Source organism: Drosophila navojoa, chromosome 3, assembly GCF_054131105.1.
Source record: "Drosophila navojoa isolate 15081-1374.11 chromosome 3, UAZ_NAV_1.0, whole genome shotgun sequence".
NCBI lineage: Eukaryota > Metazoa > Arthropoda > Insecta > Diptera > Drosophilidae > Drosophila > Drosophila navojoa.
The window spans coordinates 22343517-22361912 of record NC_142891.1 but is presented as its reverse complement, the minus strand read 5'-3'; the positions used below and the strand labels follow the sequence as shown (position 1 = coordinate 22361912).

At 37.2% G+C, this 18396-nt stretch overlaps 1 protein-coding gene across 4 annotated transcripts in view; it reads right to left on the bottom strand.

Annotated features, from left to right (window-relative positions):
* Positions 1-18396, bottom strand: part of CadN2 (Cadherin-N2) — a 177801-nt gene that overhangs the window by 49921 nt on the left and 109484 nt on the right. Inside the window, exon 2 of one of the 4 annotated variants that reach the window (XM_089256940.1) lies at positions 1880-2687. The exons of 2 other annotated variants lie outside the window; for them this stretch is intronic. In XM_089256940.1, the coding sequence (XP_089113066.1) occupies positions 1880-1931 (52 nt within the window). In that variant the 5' untranslated portion in view covers positions 1932-2687. The remainder of the gene's footprint in view (positions 1-1879; positions 2688-18396) is intronic. One more of the 4 variants, XM_089256941.1, reaches the window with a different exon arrangement.

Sequence of the window (18396 nt, the reverse complement as noted above, 5' to 3'; positions counted from 1 at the left end):
CACTTCAATTCTTTTTGTCTTCTTCAAGCTAATGTTTTTAATATCAAGCTTAATATTCTGCCATTGAACAATTCATTCTCTCATCATTTTCTCCCTCTTCAGTAATAATCTCAACCAACTCATATTCCCCATTAGCGTGAGCCCTTATCGCACAGTATAGGAAAAGAATTGTCATAAAACTAAATCCGAAATACATGTGTAAACACAATATGCAGATTATCATAAACTTGGCTAATTTATTACACAATGTTTGTCGCTTTATGCATGGGCATGGTCGTGGGCGGCCCAACGTTAACCGCCTTGAGGATTAAAATTTTTGCGCTGACAACGAAAGTAATAAAAGAAAAAAAAAAAAAAGTTTTCTATGAGTGTGTGTGTGTGCGCGCGCGTGGTTTACTGTTATTTATTTATTTGTTTTTGTGTCACAAAACTAATTAGTAAATTAAAAGCGAGTAGAAAATGTTTGTATTTTATTTGCCTGTCGCAAACACACACAAAGTCAGCCTTTATGCAAATAGAATCTGATTGTGGCGCAAAGACAGCCAAATAGTCCAGTGAGTCTATTGCTATGCTATGTGATCTGTTATTTTGTGCTACAAAAACCATATTTAATTTTTTATATCATTCACTTTTAATATTCGTAACACAAAATAAACATGCTTGATGCATTAAAAAAAAATAATAAATAAAAATATAATAGTTATAAACATAATTATGCTTAATAATAATAATAAAAATTAAAAAAAATATTAATAAATTATTTTAGCAAAAACAAATAATATAATCTAAATTATATCTAGATTGGATCTTTTATAATTGTAGTATTAAAAGCATTTTGCCTTAAGAACACTTTTTACTTGAGCAATAAGTAATAAATCTGTGTAGTAGATTTATTTCTACAATTTTTTTATTTCTTTTTTAATTTTTAATTTATTTTGAAAGCAAATTAAATAAATAGAAATATTAAATCGGTATTTTATTAAAAAATAAATATATATCTCAATTGATTTTCCATTGAATTCATAATTATGAAATAATTATGCTAATTTTATTTATTAAATATTTTAAAATTTATAAACATATACAAAAAAGAAAGGTGGTCAGCCTTTGTATTATCTCAATAAAGCATATCGTCCAATGAGCAGTCGTCCTGCATATTGGCATATCCTGCATATATCCTATAGCATTTATCCTAACTCCTATTACATAATTGCCATAACTTTTCAAATAATAGATCCTATATTTTAATGGATCTTCATAACTGGTAAAGGCTTCAAGTCTCCAATGCAATGGAATCATATAAAACAGACAAGCGCTCAAACGGACGTTACCCTCAACTCATGCACCTCGTTCACTCCGAAGACATAAGTTTGTAATGTGAGCCGCTTCAGCCGCTTAAAACAAAAACTCAATGATAATTTGTCACTGAAATTACAGCTACAGCAGCCCTTGCCTCGGCGCCAAATGCCTAAGAAACGGATTACACTCATCAACTAGAGCCAGCACCTACTCATCTTCTCCCAGTTTGCGGTAGGCCCCAATCTAAATGCATCCATTAAAATGTATAAAAAGCCCAGCCCAGACTCAAGCAGGCACTTGCGAAAATATTAATGCATATATAAAAAGCCTGGCATAACCGCCAGGGTATCATTAGTTTGTCATATCCGCAGGCATCCCACACACACACACACAGACTTCTTCACACATAAATGATTTCTTTAAACAACACATCATGAAATTTTAATAGACTACAGTTGCTTGCAGCTGTATGTAATCATAAACACGCAGCGTGTTACTTAGCTTGATTTGCTACACACACACACACACACACACCTTTACGCACACACATGCACACACACAAATTGCTTTACACACTTACCCAAATAGGTGCTATTTGTCAAAACCCAAAAGATTTTTAATGGATCGACCATAACTACGCAGGCAAACGCGCAATAGCAAAAGCTAAGAAGGACTTCAAGTTGATGTTGTTGCTGCTGCTGTTGCTGTTGTTGCTGTTGCTGTTGCTGCACGCCAGCAACACCTTGATAAACAGCAAATCGCTCCTCCTTGCTAGTCAACAGTTGTTTACTGTCAAGCTTTGTACAGCAGCAAGCAATTAATTTGTTGCTGCTGTTGCTGTTGCTGCTGCTGTTGTGGGTATTGTTGCTGTTGTTGCTGTTGCTATGGTGCGAGGCAATGCAATTTCGCTTTGTAGCTATTGCTGTTGCTGTGAATGATTAAATGATAAACGCGACTTTGCCATCTCAGTTGCTGTTGTTGATACTCCTACTGCTGCTGCTGCTGTTGTTGCTGTTGTTGCTGTTGCTGCTGTTGTTGCTGCTGCTCTTGGTTGGCTTGCCTCTCCGTTTGTTGATTCGCACTATATTTAATGAGCAAAGCGCGAATGCTGCAATTGCGGTCGCTGCTGCTGCTGCTGCTGTTGCTGCTGTTGTTGCTGTTGTGGTCGTTGCTCTTGCCTTTGAGGTATTTTTGCAATTTGCACTGTGCACTTTTATGGCGTTTACATAAATCGAAAATTTGCGCATTTTTCATAGTACTAAGCGTTAATTTGTTTTCAATGGCATTGCTCAAATTCACATTTTAATTAACTGCGAATCGCGATGGGTGTTATAATTGAAGTGTTTCACATAGTCGCAATTCTCGCATTTACTTAAACTAGCTGTGTGCTGCAATTAAATGTTTGCGGTTTATATGCAGCCATAGTTTATATGTCAACGACAAGCAACAATGTCGCAGCCATTCGCCACTCAAACGAAACCACCCAACCGAACAACCATGGAACCACCCAACCTACAAATCCCTATATGAGTAACATCATTATGGCTCTGCTCTTCATTATCTCAAGCTATTAAAAACTTATGACATTGTCATAAACTTTTAACCAGTTTGTGCATTTTCTCTCTCCATCCATAGTCTCTCTCGCTCTCTCTCTCTCTCTCTCTCTCTCTCTCTCTCTCTCTCTCTCTCTCTCTCTCGCTTTTTGTTTGAATTTGTTGTGCAGATATTATATTTTTGTTGTCATTTTCATCCTTGGGCTTTCAATTGCGTTTTATGACATCAAATAAGTTGAAGCTAATATTAACTAATGGATGTTGGGTAATTATTTTTGAATTGTATCTCTGACCCAACCTTGTATGGGAATCGGAAAAGGGGAAAACTTTTGATGGCGCATAAAAGTAGGCAATACATTAGGAGTTATCAATGGTTAGAGGCCATAAATTTGGGTAGTAAAAAGAATAGCCAACAATAAGAAAAGGAGAGCAACAAATTCAAGAGATTAAATATTACAAAAAGGAAGAGTGGTAGTAAGAGAGAGAGAGAGAGAGAGAGAGAGAGAGAGAGAAAGAACTAGCACACATGGCATTATTTTATGAGACAAAATAATCGATAAAGTGGAATTATTACTAATAAGTTTTATTGACTTGAAATCGAGGAAAAGATTGTCGAAACAAAAATGTAGCGAAAAATGGAGAGGGTACAAGAGAGGCAGAGGAAAATTAAGATAGATTGACTGAGAGAAAGAGAAGAGGCATAGAGTAAGCTGTGGAACATAGAGGCAAAGTAGAAAGCAGATGAGCGTAAGCGGACAGAATGAGTGTGAGAAAAGCACTTACAAGAATTTATAGACTCGTCAAAGAAAGAGGGAGCATGAAAACAGTGATTAGCGAAAATTAAAGAGAAACGGGAATAAGCTGGGATACAGAGAGTGAGTTAGATAAACAGAAGGAGCAGAGAGTTGGGATTGAGGCCCAAGGTGGAAATAGAGAGAGAGAGAGAGAGTGAGAGAGAGAGAGAAGACAGTAAGAGAGAGGGACAAAACAAGCTATACAGTGGTGGATAACGAGATAGAGACAGAGAGAGAGAGAGAGAGAGAGAGAGAGAGAGAGAGAGAGAGCAACAAAGAGCATGAAAAGAAAAAGATTCAGATTATAGCTGCGTGAAATGATTATTATTATAATTAATATTATTAATTATGCAGAGCTGCTTAGAGAAAAAGAAAGAGTATATAATTGGGGTATATAATTCCCTATTTCATCTAAATTTTTGCATTATCAGTAGATAGCAAAAGAAATTTTTAAAGGCATTTGAAAACCCGTTTTATTCTCACACAAATGGAGAGAAAGTTGAGGCTTATGGACATTTACATGTTCACATCCCGGGCAGCTGTGTCACATTGGGACTAAGCAAGCCAAACAGTTGTCAAGGTTCGGTCAGAGAAGAATTTCGCATGGCCTGGGGCAAGGTGTTTGCATTGCCAGAGTTTGCAATTACTCGTGCCAGTTGGAGGGATGCCTCGAAGGCGTCTTGCTCACAGAGTCTCAATCGCACATGCACACATACAGTCGCCTGCTCGGGTTGGCTGTAACAACAGTTTATGGCCATTAGCGAACTGGGGGCCAAACAAAAGGCGCCAATTAACGCAGCTAAGGCTTAAGCAAATGGGCCCCAGGGCTAAGAGCGAACAAGTACTAAGGAAAACGCTACACGGTCTATCCTTTGCCTCGAAGCCTTGACCTTTATCTGCAGGCGATTGAAAGGGATAGAAAGAGAGAGAGAGTGAGAGAGAGAGAGAGAGGTTGGCAACAGCTGCTGCTGCTGCTGTCTGTAAATATTTAATTGTTTATGCCATCGCCAAAGCGTGCTTCAGCCATTTGGCTCGCTTTTGAGGCACTTTTAATGGACAGCCAACACACGCAGTAAGTGAAAAAGAGAAAGAAAGAGAGAATGTGTGTGTGGAAAAGAGATCGCGAAAGCGCTGGCTTAGCGCGGCTAAGCTAAGCTCCATGGGGCGGAGGCCAGGCGATTAAAGCTAACGCAAAGTAATTAGTAACTCAATTGCTTTTCAGCTACAGCGCTGAGTGGTGCTGCATACAAATGGCTTCCGTTATTGGCGGTTTTGCTCGGGCCAGCCGGAGCTTCATAAATTATGCATAGCTAAATGGTAAACGTAATTGTGCGAAAAAAGCAAGCATTTCGGTCAAATCAATTGGCAATATGACAGCGAGGCGACGCGCAATGATTATGAAAGGCGAACAGAAAAAAGAAATGGAGAGAGAAATACAAAATTGAACCGAGTTTTATTGCAATTGAGGTCAACAATATTAGCGTCAATTTTTAGCTGGCTTAAGCACAGCTGCGCTCCCATTTCGGGCTTATGCAAATTGATGTCTGCTCTGCTCGGCTGCCCATCAGCTCGGCATTTCGCCCCTCGGGGTCAGCTTAAAGATTGTGGAGTCCTTTCTTCGTTGTCCAGAAACTTGGACTTGCTCATTTTTTAAGCACCGCGCCGTGAATGGAAGCCGAACATAAAAGAATCGCGCTCCAGCCGGCACCTCCGATGCTGCACAAATTTTGAAATTGCACGCTTCCGCCCACGCCCACGCTCACACCCACGCCTTCGCGAGAGTCCGGAGCTCTTGCGTTGGCTGAACAAGTTCAGCGGGCCCTTGCGCTAGTTTTTTGGCCGGAAATACAAAAGCATAAACTTTCCGGCCAGCCAGCAAACCGCAACGACAGCGTCCCAAAAAAAAGTAAAAAATAAAAAAATATGGCGGAAGTTTAATGGACAGAAACTTGCTAGCTGATCCCGCCAACAGAAATAAAGAACAAGAAAAAACACAGAGAAGCCTGAAAAGAAAAGAAGCGAAAGCGAAAGGAAATACGCCAAGTAAATTAGTCGAGAGCCTGTCGCTCGCTTTGAAAAGAGCAAATGCAATATTTCGAATGGAAGTGGAATATTATTCAACTTCACTGATTTCCTACAGCGAAATATTAATTACAATTTTGGCCCAGCAGCAGCAGTGAATGGCAATGCATTGGCCAAGGCCCCGGTTAGAGACAAAGTAAGTTTTCTGTTTACTTTAAATCACGAGCAGAAAATTCTTTTTGGTTTTGCTTGCCCAGCTTTTGTGGCTTACATTGTGTGTAAGTGTGTGTGTGTGTGTGTGTGTGTGTGTGGGTGTAGCTGGTTCTTAGGCCAAAAGCGCAATTTACGTTTATGGGCAATGAAGGTCAGCGCAAAAGCCGCACAAATGGACTAAGGGTTTATTGTAGTTGTATAAATTATAATAATAATAAAATGAAACAACTGAGAACAAGTGGAAGCAACGAGCAGCTGAGAAGATGAAAGGACTCGGGCAACAGCATAGCTCGACGGCAACGGAGATTTCTTACAATTAAATAAGAATTCAGCTGGGCTTAGGTAAATGACTTAAAAGGTGAGATGAATAAAATAATGAATTTATAATAAAAATATAAATAAATGAATAAGTAAAAATAATAATAAAATATAAATAATTAATTAATTAATAAATAATACATAAATAAATAAACAATTAAATAAATAGGCAAATAAATAAATAAACAACAAAATAAATAAGTAAATCAGTAAACAATTATATAAATAGACAAATAAATAAATAAACAAAGAGATAAATAAACAAACAGAGAAATAAATAGATAAACAAAAATAAATAAATAAATAAAAAAATAAATATATATAAATATATAAATAAATAAATAAATAAATAGACAAATAAATAAAAAAAAAACTAAATAAATAGATTAATTAATTACTAATATTAATTGGTAATATGTTCATTTACAAATAAATAAGTATAACAAAATATGTTTACGATTTATATGAATATCCATGTTATCTCTTATACATATATCCAACACCAAGAATATTTTATTTTCTTATAGACAAAAAGAGAGAAGAGAAATGTTTTAAAGAAGATAACTGTTGTATACTTAGTAGATATTTAGTATAAACGGGCACAAAATAAAACTTAGAGATAAGATTCACATAAATGAAATATAGACATGCGATTTATAAAGCCATTGGATATAAATAAAATGATATGAAAATAAAATTTGCAAAAGTGAAAAACATATATAGATGACAATGAATAAATAAATAATATAAAAGGCCATAAACAAAGCTATAGCCTATAATAAATTTAAAGGCGAATTTCCCAAATGCAAAAACTATTGAAACTGTGCGAAAATTCCCAAGCATAAAAGGAAAACAATTTCAAAGAAATTTGACAACTTTATTGATTGTCTCATCATGTGGCCTCTCTCAAATCTCAGTCAACAACAATTATACGATTTTAAAGTAAACCAAACACTAGTTTAGCAGATGGGAAAGAAAAACGAAATCACTTTAACAGCCTTGCGAGAAAACTTTGAAAAGAAAATGCTAAACAAATACCAGATTTTATGCGTAAACAATCTGTAAGCGGCTTTAAACGACAAAGTTGTACAAAGAGCGAGTCAGGTCCAACGAGCACTCGTTGCCAGAGTTCTTTGCTTTCTAGTTTGTTTGTTTGCTTTGTTGTTGTTGCTGTTGTCGTTGCTGTTGTCGTTGTTGAGCAAATGACAAAAGTTGCTGGCTTTGTTTTTCGTACGGTTGACGTGCAATTCGAATGCGTTAACAGCTCACAGAAGTGACCTACATACCAATGGCAGCAGCAGCAACAGCAACAGCAACAACAATAACGACCTGCGTTAGCTTTGAATATGCCAAAGAGTTCAGCAAAAATGTTAGCTAAAAGCCGCTTGAACATATGCTCATCATATCGAAGTTAAAGCTAAATAATTTTTGCCACAGCGAAAGCCAACACAATTAGAGATAAGAGATAAGAGGCGTGTAAGTGGCTGCAGCGCGGCACGTTTGCAAAATGAAGTTAGGGCTTGGCTGGAAATTGCATTAAGTGCGTTTAACAATTCAATAAGCGCCATGACATCGCTGACGTGGCTGCCGAGCAGCACGTGCCGACGGCAACAGCAGCAGCCAACTTGCAAATTGTCCGCCAACTTTGGCCAAACAACAAACTAATCAATCGCCCCGCCCCGCAACAACTTGCCGAAAACTCAATTTAATTATTTTGCCAAAATACTAGGCAGCCAACTTCTGCAGCCGCTGGCCAATTTGAGTTTAAGACCAGTTAACAAACAATGCTGTTGCTGTTGTTGTTGCTTCAGCTGTTGCTGTTGCTTATGTCGTCTTGCATTAATTTTTGCTGCAGGCAGCCAACACAGGTAGACAGCAGCAGTTGTTGAATAGTCTATCTCAGCTCTTCACAGCAACAACAAAACGCAACAGCTTAAGAGATTTGTCGAAAGAAGCAAATGCAAATTTTGTTTGCGTAGTTAAAAAGTTGTTTGTGTTTTTGTTTTTTTTTGTTTTTTGGTTTCTCAAAGAGAAATTCTGCTCAGAAATATTTATGCTCAAGCAGTTGCATAAAACAAATGGCATAAAATGTGTATGCTGAAGATTTGTAATGAGATTTAGAGTTGATAAACTTTTTGAAGTTTGCTCGAGGTATTGCTGCGAAAGTTTGGGTAAAACCAAGTACGAAAATTTAAGGTGCGCTCCGAAATAAACGAGACTGAGCGAAAATAAAAACAACAAACTTGTGCAGTTATATTCAAGTTTATTTAGTCAAAATTGCAATTCTCTGCTGCGATGTAAAAGCTTTGCGAAAGAGCTTTCTGGTTGGCCTAGGCGGAAGCAAAACGTTTTCCTTCACGAACAAATGCAATTTTCTCTGTAGATGGAAGCGACAGGGCGCAATATCGAACGAGTTCGTTCAATGATTGATGCTTGAAGCAGTCGAGTCAGTTACAAAAGTGGATCGATCAGCCATAAATAAATGAAGGGAATATTTTTCTAATATTTTGACAATTATATTAATCATTTTCATAATGATCAGATTTATTGAGTTTATTTTATATTTGCGATTATATATTTTTTTTACGTTTTTTAAACGAACAAAATTTTGAATTACATTTATCTTTTTTGTTTTCAAAGTATAGAACCTTTATAAAGTATATTTAAATATTTTTAAAAATATTTTCAGTACAGACTTACTGCTACAGCACTATAATTTTTATAAATAATTACATTTAAATAAATAAATTAAATATTTAGTTGGATTTTTTATTTAAAAAAGCAAACCACAAACTAAATTTCCCTCAGCATCAAGTCTTAAATTTCTATAAATTTAATATTTATTGCCAAGCGACTTTAGTTGATAATGGCGTGCCCATCAAAGAAATTCGAACCATATGTTTTATTACTGAAATAAATATAATGATACAGAAGTCAAACTTTTAACTAGCAGTTGCTATATCAACTCTGATAAAATCGCATTACTTTGGCTGAATACCAATTGAAGTTGCCACGCCTGCCCCTTCGCCTCTCCCTCTGGTACGACTACTATAAAATACATAAGAAATGAAAATGGTAGCGACGTAAACGTAAAATAATATAATGGAATGCTTTGACAAAGTGAAACAAACCGGAAGGAGGCAGCGAAATCGTCGCCATTCGTCAAACACTTCAGAAAAGATCAGGCAGGCAACCGAATAACTAACCACAAGTGCTTAGTACACACACACACGCATACGCACACAGAGACAGAGAGAGAAATGTGCTGACACACAGAGAGAGAGAGAGATGGAGAGAGAAAGAGAGGAAGAGACTGTCCCGTTTTGTTGTCACTCAGTGTCTGTTGCGCGTGTCCTGCTTTCGATTTGGATTTTTGTTCTATTTGCTGAAGGTCCTTATGCAATGTGTCGAGTCGTCATGTCCTTGTTGCTGTCGCCTATCTTTGTTGTTGTTGTTGTTGTAGTTGCTGCTGTTGTTGTTTTTGCTGCTTGCCATTTGGAGTATTCATCGTGCTTTTATTTTGCTAGGCCATATGAAAATAAATTCAAATGATTTATTTACGAGCATTTGATTTATTTGATTTTCAGCGTTTACTGCTTTTTTTTTCGTTTAGCCACGCCTCTTTTCATTTGTCTCTCTCTATGTATGTGTGTGTGTGTGTGAATCGTGTTCAATATGGCTCGAAATTTATTTGATTTGCGTTGATTCCATCTTTGTTTTTTTAGTTATCGCAACGCTCAATAAAAGTCGCCATACTATTTTATTTCCTTTGCCACTCTTCGTGCCGTTTGTTGAATTTTAAAAATGCATTTTGCATGGCAGCTGCCGGGCATTAAAACAAATAAGCAACAAACTGAGAAACGCGACAACAATTTCGTTGCATTTCGCGCAACTAAAAATATCAATTTTCCAACATTTAAAAGCACAAATGCCAGCAAAACAAAACAAATGCCCCAAGGAGTCGACTGCATAAATATTTCAATATATTTAAGTTGATTAGAAAACAAAATAATAAAAAATACCAAAAGTGGAACAGAGCAAACCGAACAACATTTTCCACAACGCCAAGCAAATACATATTTTATAAGCAGACAAGAAAAAGAATTATAGCTGCAAAGCAAAATGTCCATCAGCTGCTGCCCACACACCAAAGTCTAGTCGGAGCTTAACGAAAAAAAACGAAGAAGAAGAAAGACAGAATAAAACACACATAAACGAAAATTGAAGAATATTTAAGGAACGGCTAATGTGGTCTGAGAGAAAATGAAAGGGACGAAGACACAGCACAGCTAATGCGGAGCAAGCTCTGGAGAAATATCTTAAAGGTATCGGGAAATGTCATTTAAACAGAGGTTTTTTTGTCATAGCGCAACTGAGTGTTTCCCAATAGAGTACAGGGCTTTCTATTAAATATTTGTTAGATCTTTTCATGCACTGAACTGAGAATAGCGTATTCAGTATGTCACAAATATGATGGCTTACGGCATTTCTCAGCTTAAGTATAGGGTTTACTTTACAATGATGGAGGTTTCATTAGCTCTAGTAGCCTTTGAATGCTCTGAACAAAGATCAAATATATATTCCATATATATGTATATATATCCTATATTACTGCAGTGGCTATTCTTGTGCTGCAGTTGCTTAGTCAGCTCCTCACACGTGTTTACCAATTGGTTAACCCAAAAGTCATCAATTATCAGTTGGCTTGGTTTCTCTTCATGTTGTAAGAGCTGCAAGTTTCTAGCTCTAAGCTGTAATGACTGAGATGCCAGAGTCTGCTGCATTGAGTCAAGTTCAAAGAAGTGAGAGCTCAAGCTGGAGTCACTAAAAGTCAAGCCATGACAGGCACATAAATGATTTCCCAATATTCACTCAAAAGCAAACGAATTATTTGCTAAATATATTCTATATTGAAGGATATTCTAGCGTATGACAGCATATCATTTAGATGCCATCATTTGATATATTATTAGACTTTTTCCTAAACAGTTAATGGGGTTTTTAGGTTCTGCAGTTCCTTCCTACTAGAAGTATATGAATTAAATTTTGACTACAACTGCAGCTTGACCTTGAGACTATCAACTATTGACTTGAACTCTAGCATCTTATAAATCTTTCTTCCCCAGCTTTGTATTATGATTTTATAATATATCTTACATTTCATAATTATGATTAATTAATTACAATTTAGATTAATTTGCGTAGTAAAGAAATTAAAATTTTGTTTCTTATTTATTTTATGTATTTTAAGTATAAATCAATTCATCGAATACAAAATATAAATAAAAACCATTTTAATTACTCGACTGTGCCTAGGCAAACTCCACGAGTTTTTCATCATATATTGGCAACATTTGCGAGACTTGAAAACTCATCAAAGTTAAAGTTGTCTGCCATCACAACAAGCTTGTGTACATATCGACATAAATATTGAAATAATTCCCTCAGGTCTAGACATGCAATAAAACGGACTACCTCAAGGCATTTCATGGATACCTTTGAAGGGCCTCGAGAAGAGCTCAATGGCGAATTTCTCGAGAAATGGTCAAAAAGCATCAATTTTCCAGCCATTATTATTGGCTTTGTTTGGCTGTCTGTTGATTCAGCGCCGACGACGTCTGAAGGAGGCTGGAGCCCGGCTACAACTGACACACCTAAAGTAAAAATCAAATAAATTATTGCAATCTCTTTGGGCACGGCGCAAACAGAAATCAGAAATCAAAGAAAATGTATCGAAGGCGAATGGCTGAATAAGTGAGGGAGAGAGAGAATAACTTTATTTTGTTATTATTTATCTAATGACTGCGCCATTGGGCATCCAAATACATATATATATCTCGACTGGCGCACGCCCCGACCTCAGCTCTGTCCAGCCTAAGCCTCTGTCTGTTGCCTTCAAGTGTTTATGATATTTTGATTTTATTTCATTTCAGCAAAGTGCGAAGTGCGAAAAGGGCAAAAGTTTTTTGCACGGACACGACGACAACTTCCACTACTATTTGTATGAGATGCCATTTTGTCATACATGAGACACACGCACTAGTTTAGTCTCGCTTCTGCCTCCTCCTAAAGTCGTGGCCCTAACATGCCCCCATTTGACTTAGGCTGGCGTAATAAAAACGACTCGACTGCCATTTTTGGGGCGAAAAACTTTTCTCTTATTAAGATTAAAAATGAGCGAAACGCAGCTTGGCCTCTGCTGCGGCAGTGGGTGGAGGCTAAGGAGGAGGAGCAGCAGGAGCAGGAGCAGCAGCAGCAACAGCCCGCAGCTCTGTAGGCACTTTTGGCGGCCTGCTGATAAGCACAGTCAACACACACACACCAGCTAAGTGACATGCGAAGTCGTATTCAAGTGGGTGTCACGCATAAATTTCATAAATATAAGCGTCATTATTTCTGTTCGCCATTTTGCGGCCAGCATCGCGACTTAGCGCCGCAGTCTTCCGTCTTCCACTCTTCCTCTCTCTGTAGCTCTGTAGTAGTGCGAGGCTTTAGTCACGTGCCAAACTTTTGCCATCACACACACACGCACACACACACACCCAAATGGAATGTCACGCTCAATCTCATCTAAATGGCGCAATTGTGTTTCGCACACATGAAATTACGCTTTGAGTACGCAAGCTGCAGAAAGCTGGCTGCGTGCCAATAAGTCGAGACACAACAACCCTCATAGATACCAAAAAAGAAAAAAAGAAAGAAAATAACATAGCCATAGTTTCTATATAAGAAATGCTCAATTATCAATATAAATCTATAAATAGTCATGGGCTTTGTGCGATTGCCTCTAACAAGAATAGAAATGCGTAGGCGCAGACTAAATCGCAGATAATTTAATAGTTAAGACTGTTTACATGTGAAAAAGTTTTTACCAGGACTTTAATGACATTATTTACTATTTGAATGATTGGTATAAATTGCTGTACTGTCTAAATAATACATGTATAATGTATGTCACATTCTTATGGAACTTTATGTATCCTTTTTCATTGTTCTGTATACCAGATTTTGTTATAACACATTTACTTTGCATTTACGTAGTCCTAAAGTTGTCCAAAGTCATTGAAATTATAGAGAAGTGGCAACCCTTTTAGACATTTACTCTGGCAACACTTTATGCACAGCGTGAAGGGCTCCTTAAAATATTAATAGAGCTATTCATGGCTAGAACAATGGATGAATATGCCTTGTATGCCAAAAAGCGCAGCTCCTGATCTATATTTAGTACATGCTCTTCCTCTTGCTTCTTCTTTGCTCTTGTTTCGCGGATTTACGCGGCTTACATAAGATTAAACCTAAATCAAAGCTGATGTATTCTTGCTTCAATCCAGTGTAATTGAAGAGCAGTGGCAACCCTTTTCGATATTTACTCTGGCAACACTTTATACCGAGCGTGAAGAGCTCTTTAAAATATTAATATAGCTATTCACTGCTAGACCAATGGATGAATATGCTGAGAAGCGCAGCCCCTGATCTATATCTAGTACATGCTCCTTCCTCTTGCTTCTTCTTTGCTTTTCTTTCGCCTATTTACCTAGCTTACATAAGATTAAACCTAAATCAAAGCTGATGTATTCTAGCTTCAATTTACTGAAATTGTAGAGAAGTGGCAACCCTTTTCGATATTTATTCTGGCAACACTTCACTCAGAGCGTGAAGGACTCTTTAAAATATTAATAGAGCTATTATATGTTAAGAAGTGCAGCCCTGGTCTATATTTAGCCATGGTTCTTCTTCTTTGCTCTTCTTTCTCCTATTTACCTAGCTTACATAAGATTAAACATAAATCATAGCTGATATATGTATATATTTATATATATATTTCGGCGCTCACAAATATTTAGGTTACACTCGCTGTGAGAATAGACGTGAGGCAGGCGGAACGTAATCCTTTAGCGCCACAGAGCAAAGTTGATTGCCCCCTGATGGGGCGCCGTGGCTGTCATGGGCACGGCCACTGACAAAGTGACATCAATCAATGTGCGTTCGGCACGCCCCGCAGAGCAATGCCAGCACCGCCCATCAAGTGTTATCAGCACTCGAGCGTTGAGTGAAACGGCGTTTGCCAGCATGCGAGCTGCTCGTTAGCTTGACAAAGTCGTTGGCTCTGCCGTTGTTTGGTGCACGTGGCGTATGAGTGTTGGCAATGGCAATGGCAATCGCAATTGATTGACGACAATGAGCAGAAAGTAAATCAATTATCTTCGGCTGGCAACTGAATGAGACAGAGATAAACACACACACACACACACACACACATAGCTGTAGGCTGACAAATTGGTGTTGTTGTTTGGCAGTTGGCGCATTAAAAAGTTTTACACACATAGGAATTTGATTTTCTTATGCTGTCAATGCTGAGACTGTGTGTGTGCGTGTGTGTGTGTGTGTTTGTTTGTATCTCAAGCTAAACACAATAAATTCGCTGTTATCTCCATTGCGAGTATCTCGGCCATACATCAAATCGCTGACTCAGTGTAAACACATAATTTTTTGTTTTTAAGACAAAAAACTCTTCCCTAAACAGAGATCAATATGCTAGATAAGCAACAGCGACTCGGCTACGTCCTCCCCTGTTTTTTATGGCCCTTTACAGTTGACTTTCCCTTAGATTTATTCTCGTCCTACAAAACTGTGCAATAAATATGCAAATTTGTTGCCAGCTAGCAAATAGCAAAAGGGGTCGCTCCTGCATTGCATCGAAAGGCAGCTCATAAAAATGCATTAAACGGCAAATCGTGCAGCAGTTAAAGATCCGAACAAGTGGTCATCCAAACTTGGAACAGGCCGCAAATCACTTAAAGTTGAAGGCAGTGCAAATCCTTTGCGGAAAACTCATTAGTTTCGAGCCTTTGCGTTCGCATGCAACTTTTTGTTGCAGCTGTGGCAGCTGTGGCTGCTCCTGCTCCTGCTGCTCCTGCTGCTGCTTTGCGGCAAATCCAATGCGTACGCAATAAGATGCTGAACACCAGAAACTTTGGCACAGTCAAACTTGTCTACAATGAACTTTCCCATAATGAACTTTCCCTGTGTGACGAACAACCTTATTAGGGAGCAAAAACTTTGTAATAACTTGGCGGGAATCTGTTTCTGTGCCCAGCAAACATAAATGAAAAACTTGTCAAGTGTTTCGAGGCCTATCTGTTGGCGCAAACCTTCTCAACTATGACCTGTGACAAAAGTCATGAACTACATGAACTTTTAGTAATACAATTATATTGTTATGCTAGTTCTTTTGAGTTGTTTCGTGTTGAGTAGTTTCTGTTTTATGCATATAATATAATTTATATTATTTACCTATTTAAGTGGATTTTTATAAACGAATTTTTTATTGACATGAATTACTGAGTCAACAGCTCACGTTTATTTAAAAAATAAAAATCATATTAAAATTAAGAACAGAACATAAAATATTTAATAAGTAAAATAAATATTATATTCAATTAAGAAGAAAAATTCATTAAAATATATTTAGAAATCTGGCAATATCAGCATGAATAGAGCATGAAAAATAAACGATTATTTGAAAAAATTATTAAAAAAAAAAAAAAAAAATATATATATATATATATATTTGGATTAGACATTATTTTTTAATATGAATTTAAAAAAAATATATTTATTAACATTTGAGAGTAACATTGTAAAATTAAGATATAAACATATTACAAAAAATTATTATTTGAAAAAATATATATATGTATATATTTATGAACCTTTGATATTAAAATTGCAAAATTAAGATATAAACATATTATTTAAAAATATATTTTAAAGCTAAAAATCATTTCATATTAATATTCCAAAATTATTTCCAGTCAAAAAACATAGAAAAATATTAAAAAAAAAAAAATAAATAAAGTATTTAAAAAAGTTTAGTTAAAACAATGTTTTGAAATATTGATTAAAATATTTTTCAAAAATTGTAATTTAAAATGAATTAAATGAAAAAATGTTATTTAAAAATTATTTACAAATATTATTTAAATTTGTAACTGAAAATTTTGAAATATATTAATTTTAATTATAGCTTTGAAATATACATTAAAAAAAAATATTTTTTATGCAAATTGAATTGCAAGCTCTCTATCGACTTTCATGTCCACTCTTTAACAAACTAATTACAGTAAAAGCATAACACTGTGCTACACAAAACACAAATAATATCCAGCGAAAGGCAGTCCAGGCAGCTTCTGAAGTTCTGAAACTCCTTTGTGAGCGTGGACAGGCACGAACTTGTGTCAAAGCAAATTGCATTGATTGACAATTTTTACATTTTGCGTGCTGCTGTCCACTTGAATAGGGTCCATTCAAGTTGTTATCGGACAGCAGTTTCTACTGTGGCCGAGCAATGAAGGGGATTGAGAGAGAGAGCGCACACTAATGGCACATGCCCGCGGCACAAATATCCATTGTCCTCTGCTCGCTTATGGGATAACGAAAATGATGCGAGGTGTTGTCAGTTTATTGCCTTTAACTAAACGAAACTTTTATTATTTTATTGGATTCTTTTTATGGGCAATGGGTCGGCGGTACGACGGGAGGGAGGGGTGGAATGGAGTGAAACGTGCTGCGGCATGCCAGGCACAGATACTGTGACAAAGAATTTGTCTTGAGGACATGCCATCATTGGGCCAATGATTACATTATGCGATAATGTTGCCCATAAAGGCTGCAGTGGCATAAAGGATAAACTAAAACGCGATGTGGCAGCAGCAGAGCTCGGAATGAGGGTCGTGGGTCGGGGCTCAGGAGTCGGGAGTCGTGAACCAGATGGAGGGGAGAGGCGGGGTTCACAGTATCGTAGGGTTCGCTCGGTTATCCTGCGCTCGCTATAATAAGCTGTAAAAGTGACACATACATTTGACCTGATTTTGCGAGCACATTCTTTACGCGTCCTTCGCCACGCCACGCCCCGCCCGCCACGCCACACCACACCGCCACCTGCCACTGCCACTTGTGTGCACGTCGCTGCTTGGCTGGCTTAATCCAAGTTTAAAATTATAAACTAACGATCCACCAAAGCACGCACACTCCCACACACACACACACACACAAACACGTACTCGAAGTGGGGCGTGGCAAGTGGAGGCGCCACAGAGCAAGGATTAAGTTTGGCGCACTGAACCGTACGTGAACTAATGCGGGATAGTGTGCATTCGTCCTTGCATGCGCTACAATCACATCCAGCGCTTGCTTGTGTGCATGTGTGGGAGGAGTTAGCAAGGTTCATTCAGTTGTCGCGCCTTAGTTAGCTGATGGCAAAACAAAACAACAGCGAAAATAAAAGAGAAGGGGGAGTGGAGGGGAGAGAGAGAGAGAGAGAGAGAGAGCAAGAAAAGAAACGCAACCGACGCACACGTATGAAATGTGCAACAGCATTGCAATTAAAGCGAGTAGAGAAGCAGGAGGCACTGCATTGTAGTGTATAGAGTGAGAGCGAGAGAGAGAGAGAGAGAAAGAGCGAGAGAGCTTAGAGGAAGCAGCAGCAAAAGAATCTCGCTAAGCTTATTGTCATGTCGCTGGAGTAACTCACGAATGAAAGCGACAAATGTACGCTGACAACTTACAGTGCAGTGTGTGTGGGGGGATGCTCATTGGGGTTTGTCTAAAGAGATTTTATCAATCCCACAACTATGTCTAATTCATCCCAGTTAATGTTCAGCGTCAACTACATCTCTCTAAGCAACGCTCGTCGATTCCAAATTTCATTTGCTCTTTTTAATTAGTGTGCGCGATATGTGACAATGCGAAGTTAGTTTTATTTTTAGTGATTGGCCGAGCTGCTAATTGAATGAATGTGCGCAACTCCATTAGCTGCATTGCAGAAATAGTTAATTTGAAATAAAGTTTAAGCTATTTGAATCATATATTGTAAGATAAAGCTAGCTAATGCAAAACTCTATCTCTTTCAATCTCTTTATCTCATCCCTACAAGCACGACTTTCCATTTGATCTACACTTAGCTTCGATCTAAAGAGCTACAATTCTGGATTTTTCTAACTTTTTCATATAAATTTCTTATACATAAGATATTTAATATTTATCAATAATTATTATAAAGTCCAATATAGAAATTTAAATTTTTAAAAATAATATTAAAACGAAAATATTAATAATTTCAATTAAAATTGTATTCGCTTCAACTCCTATTTTAGTAAAAATGTAATCTAAATAAAATATAAAATATAAAGAAAAAC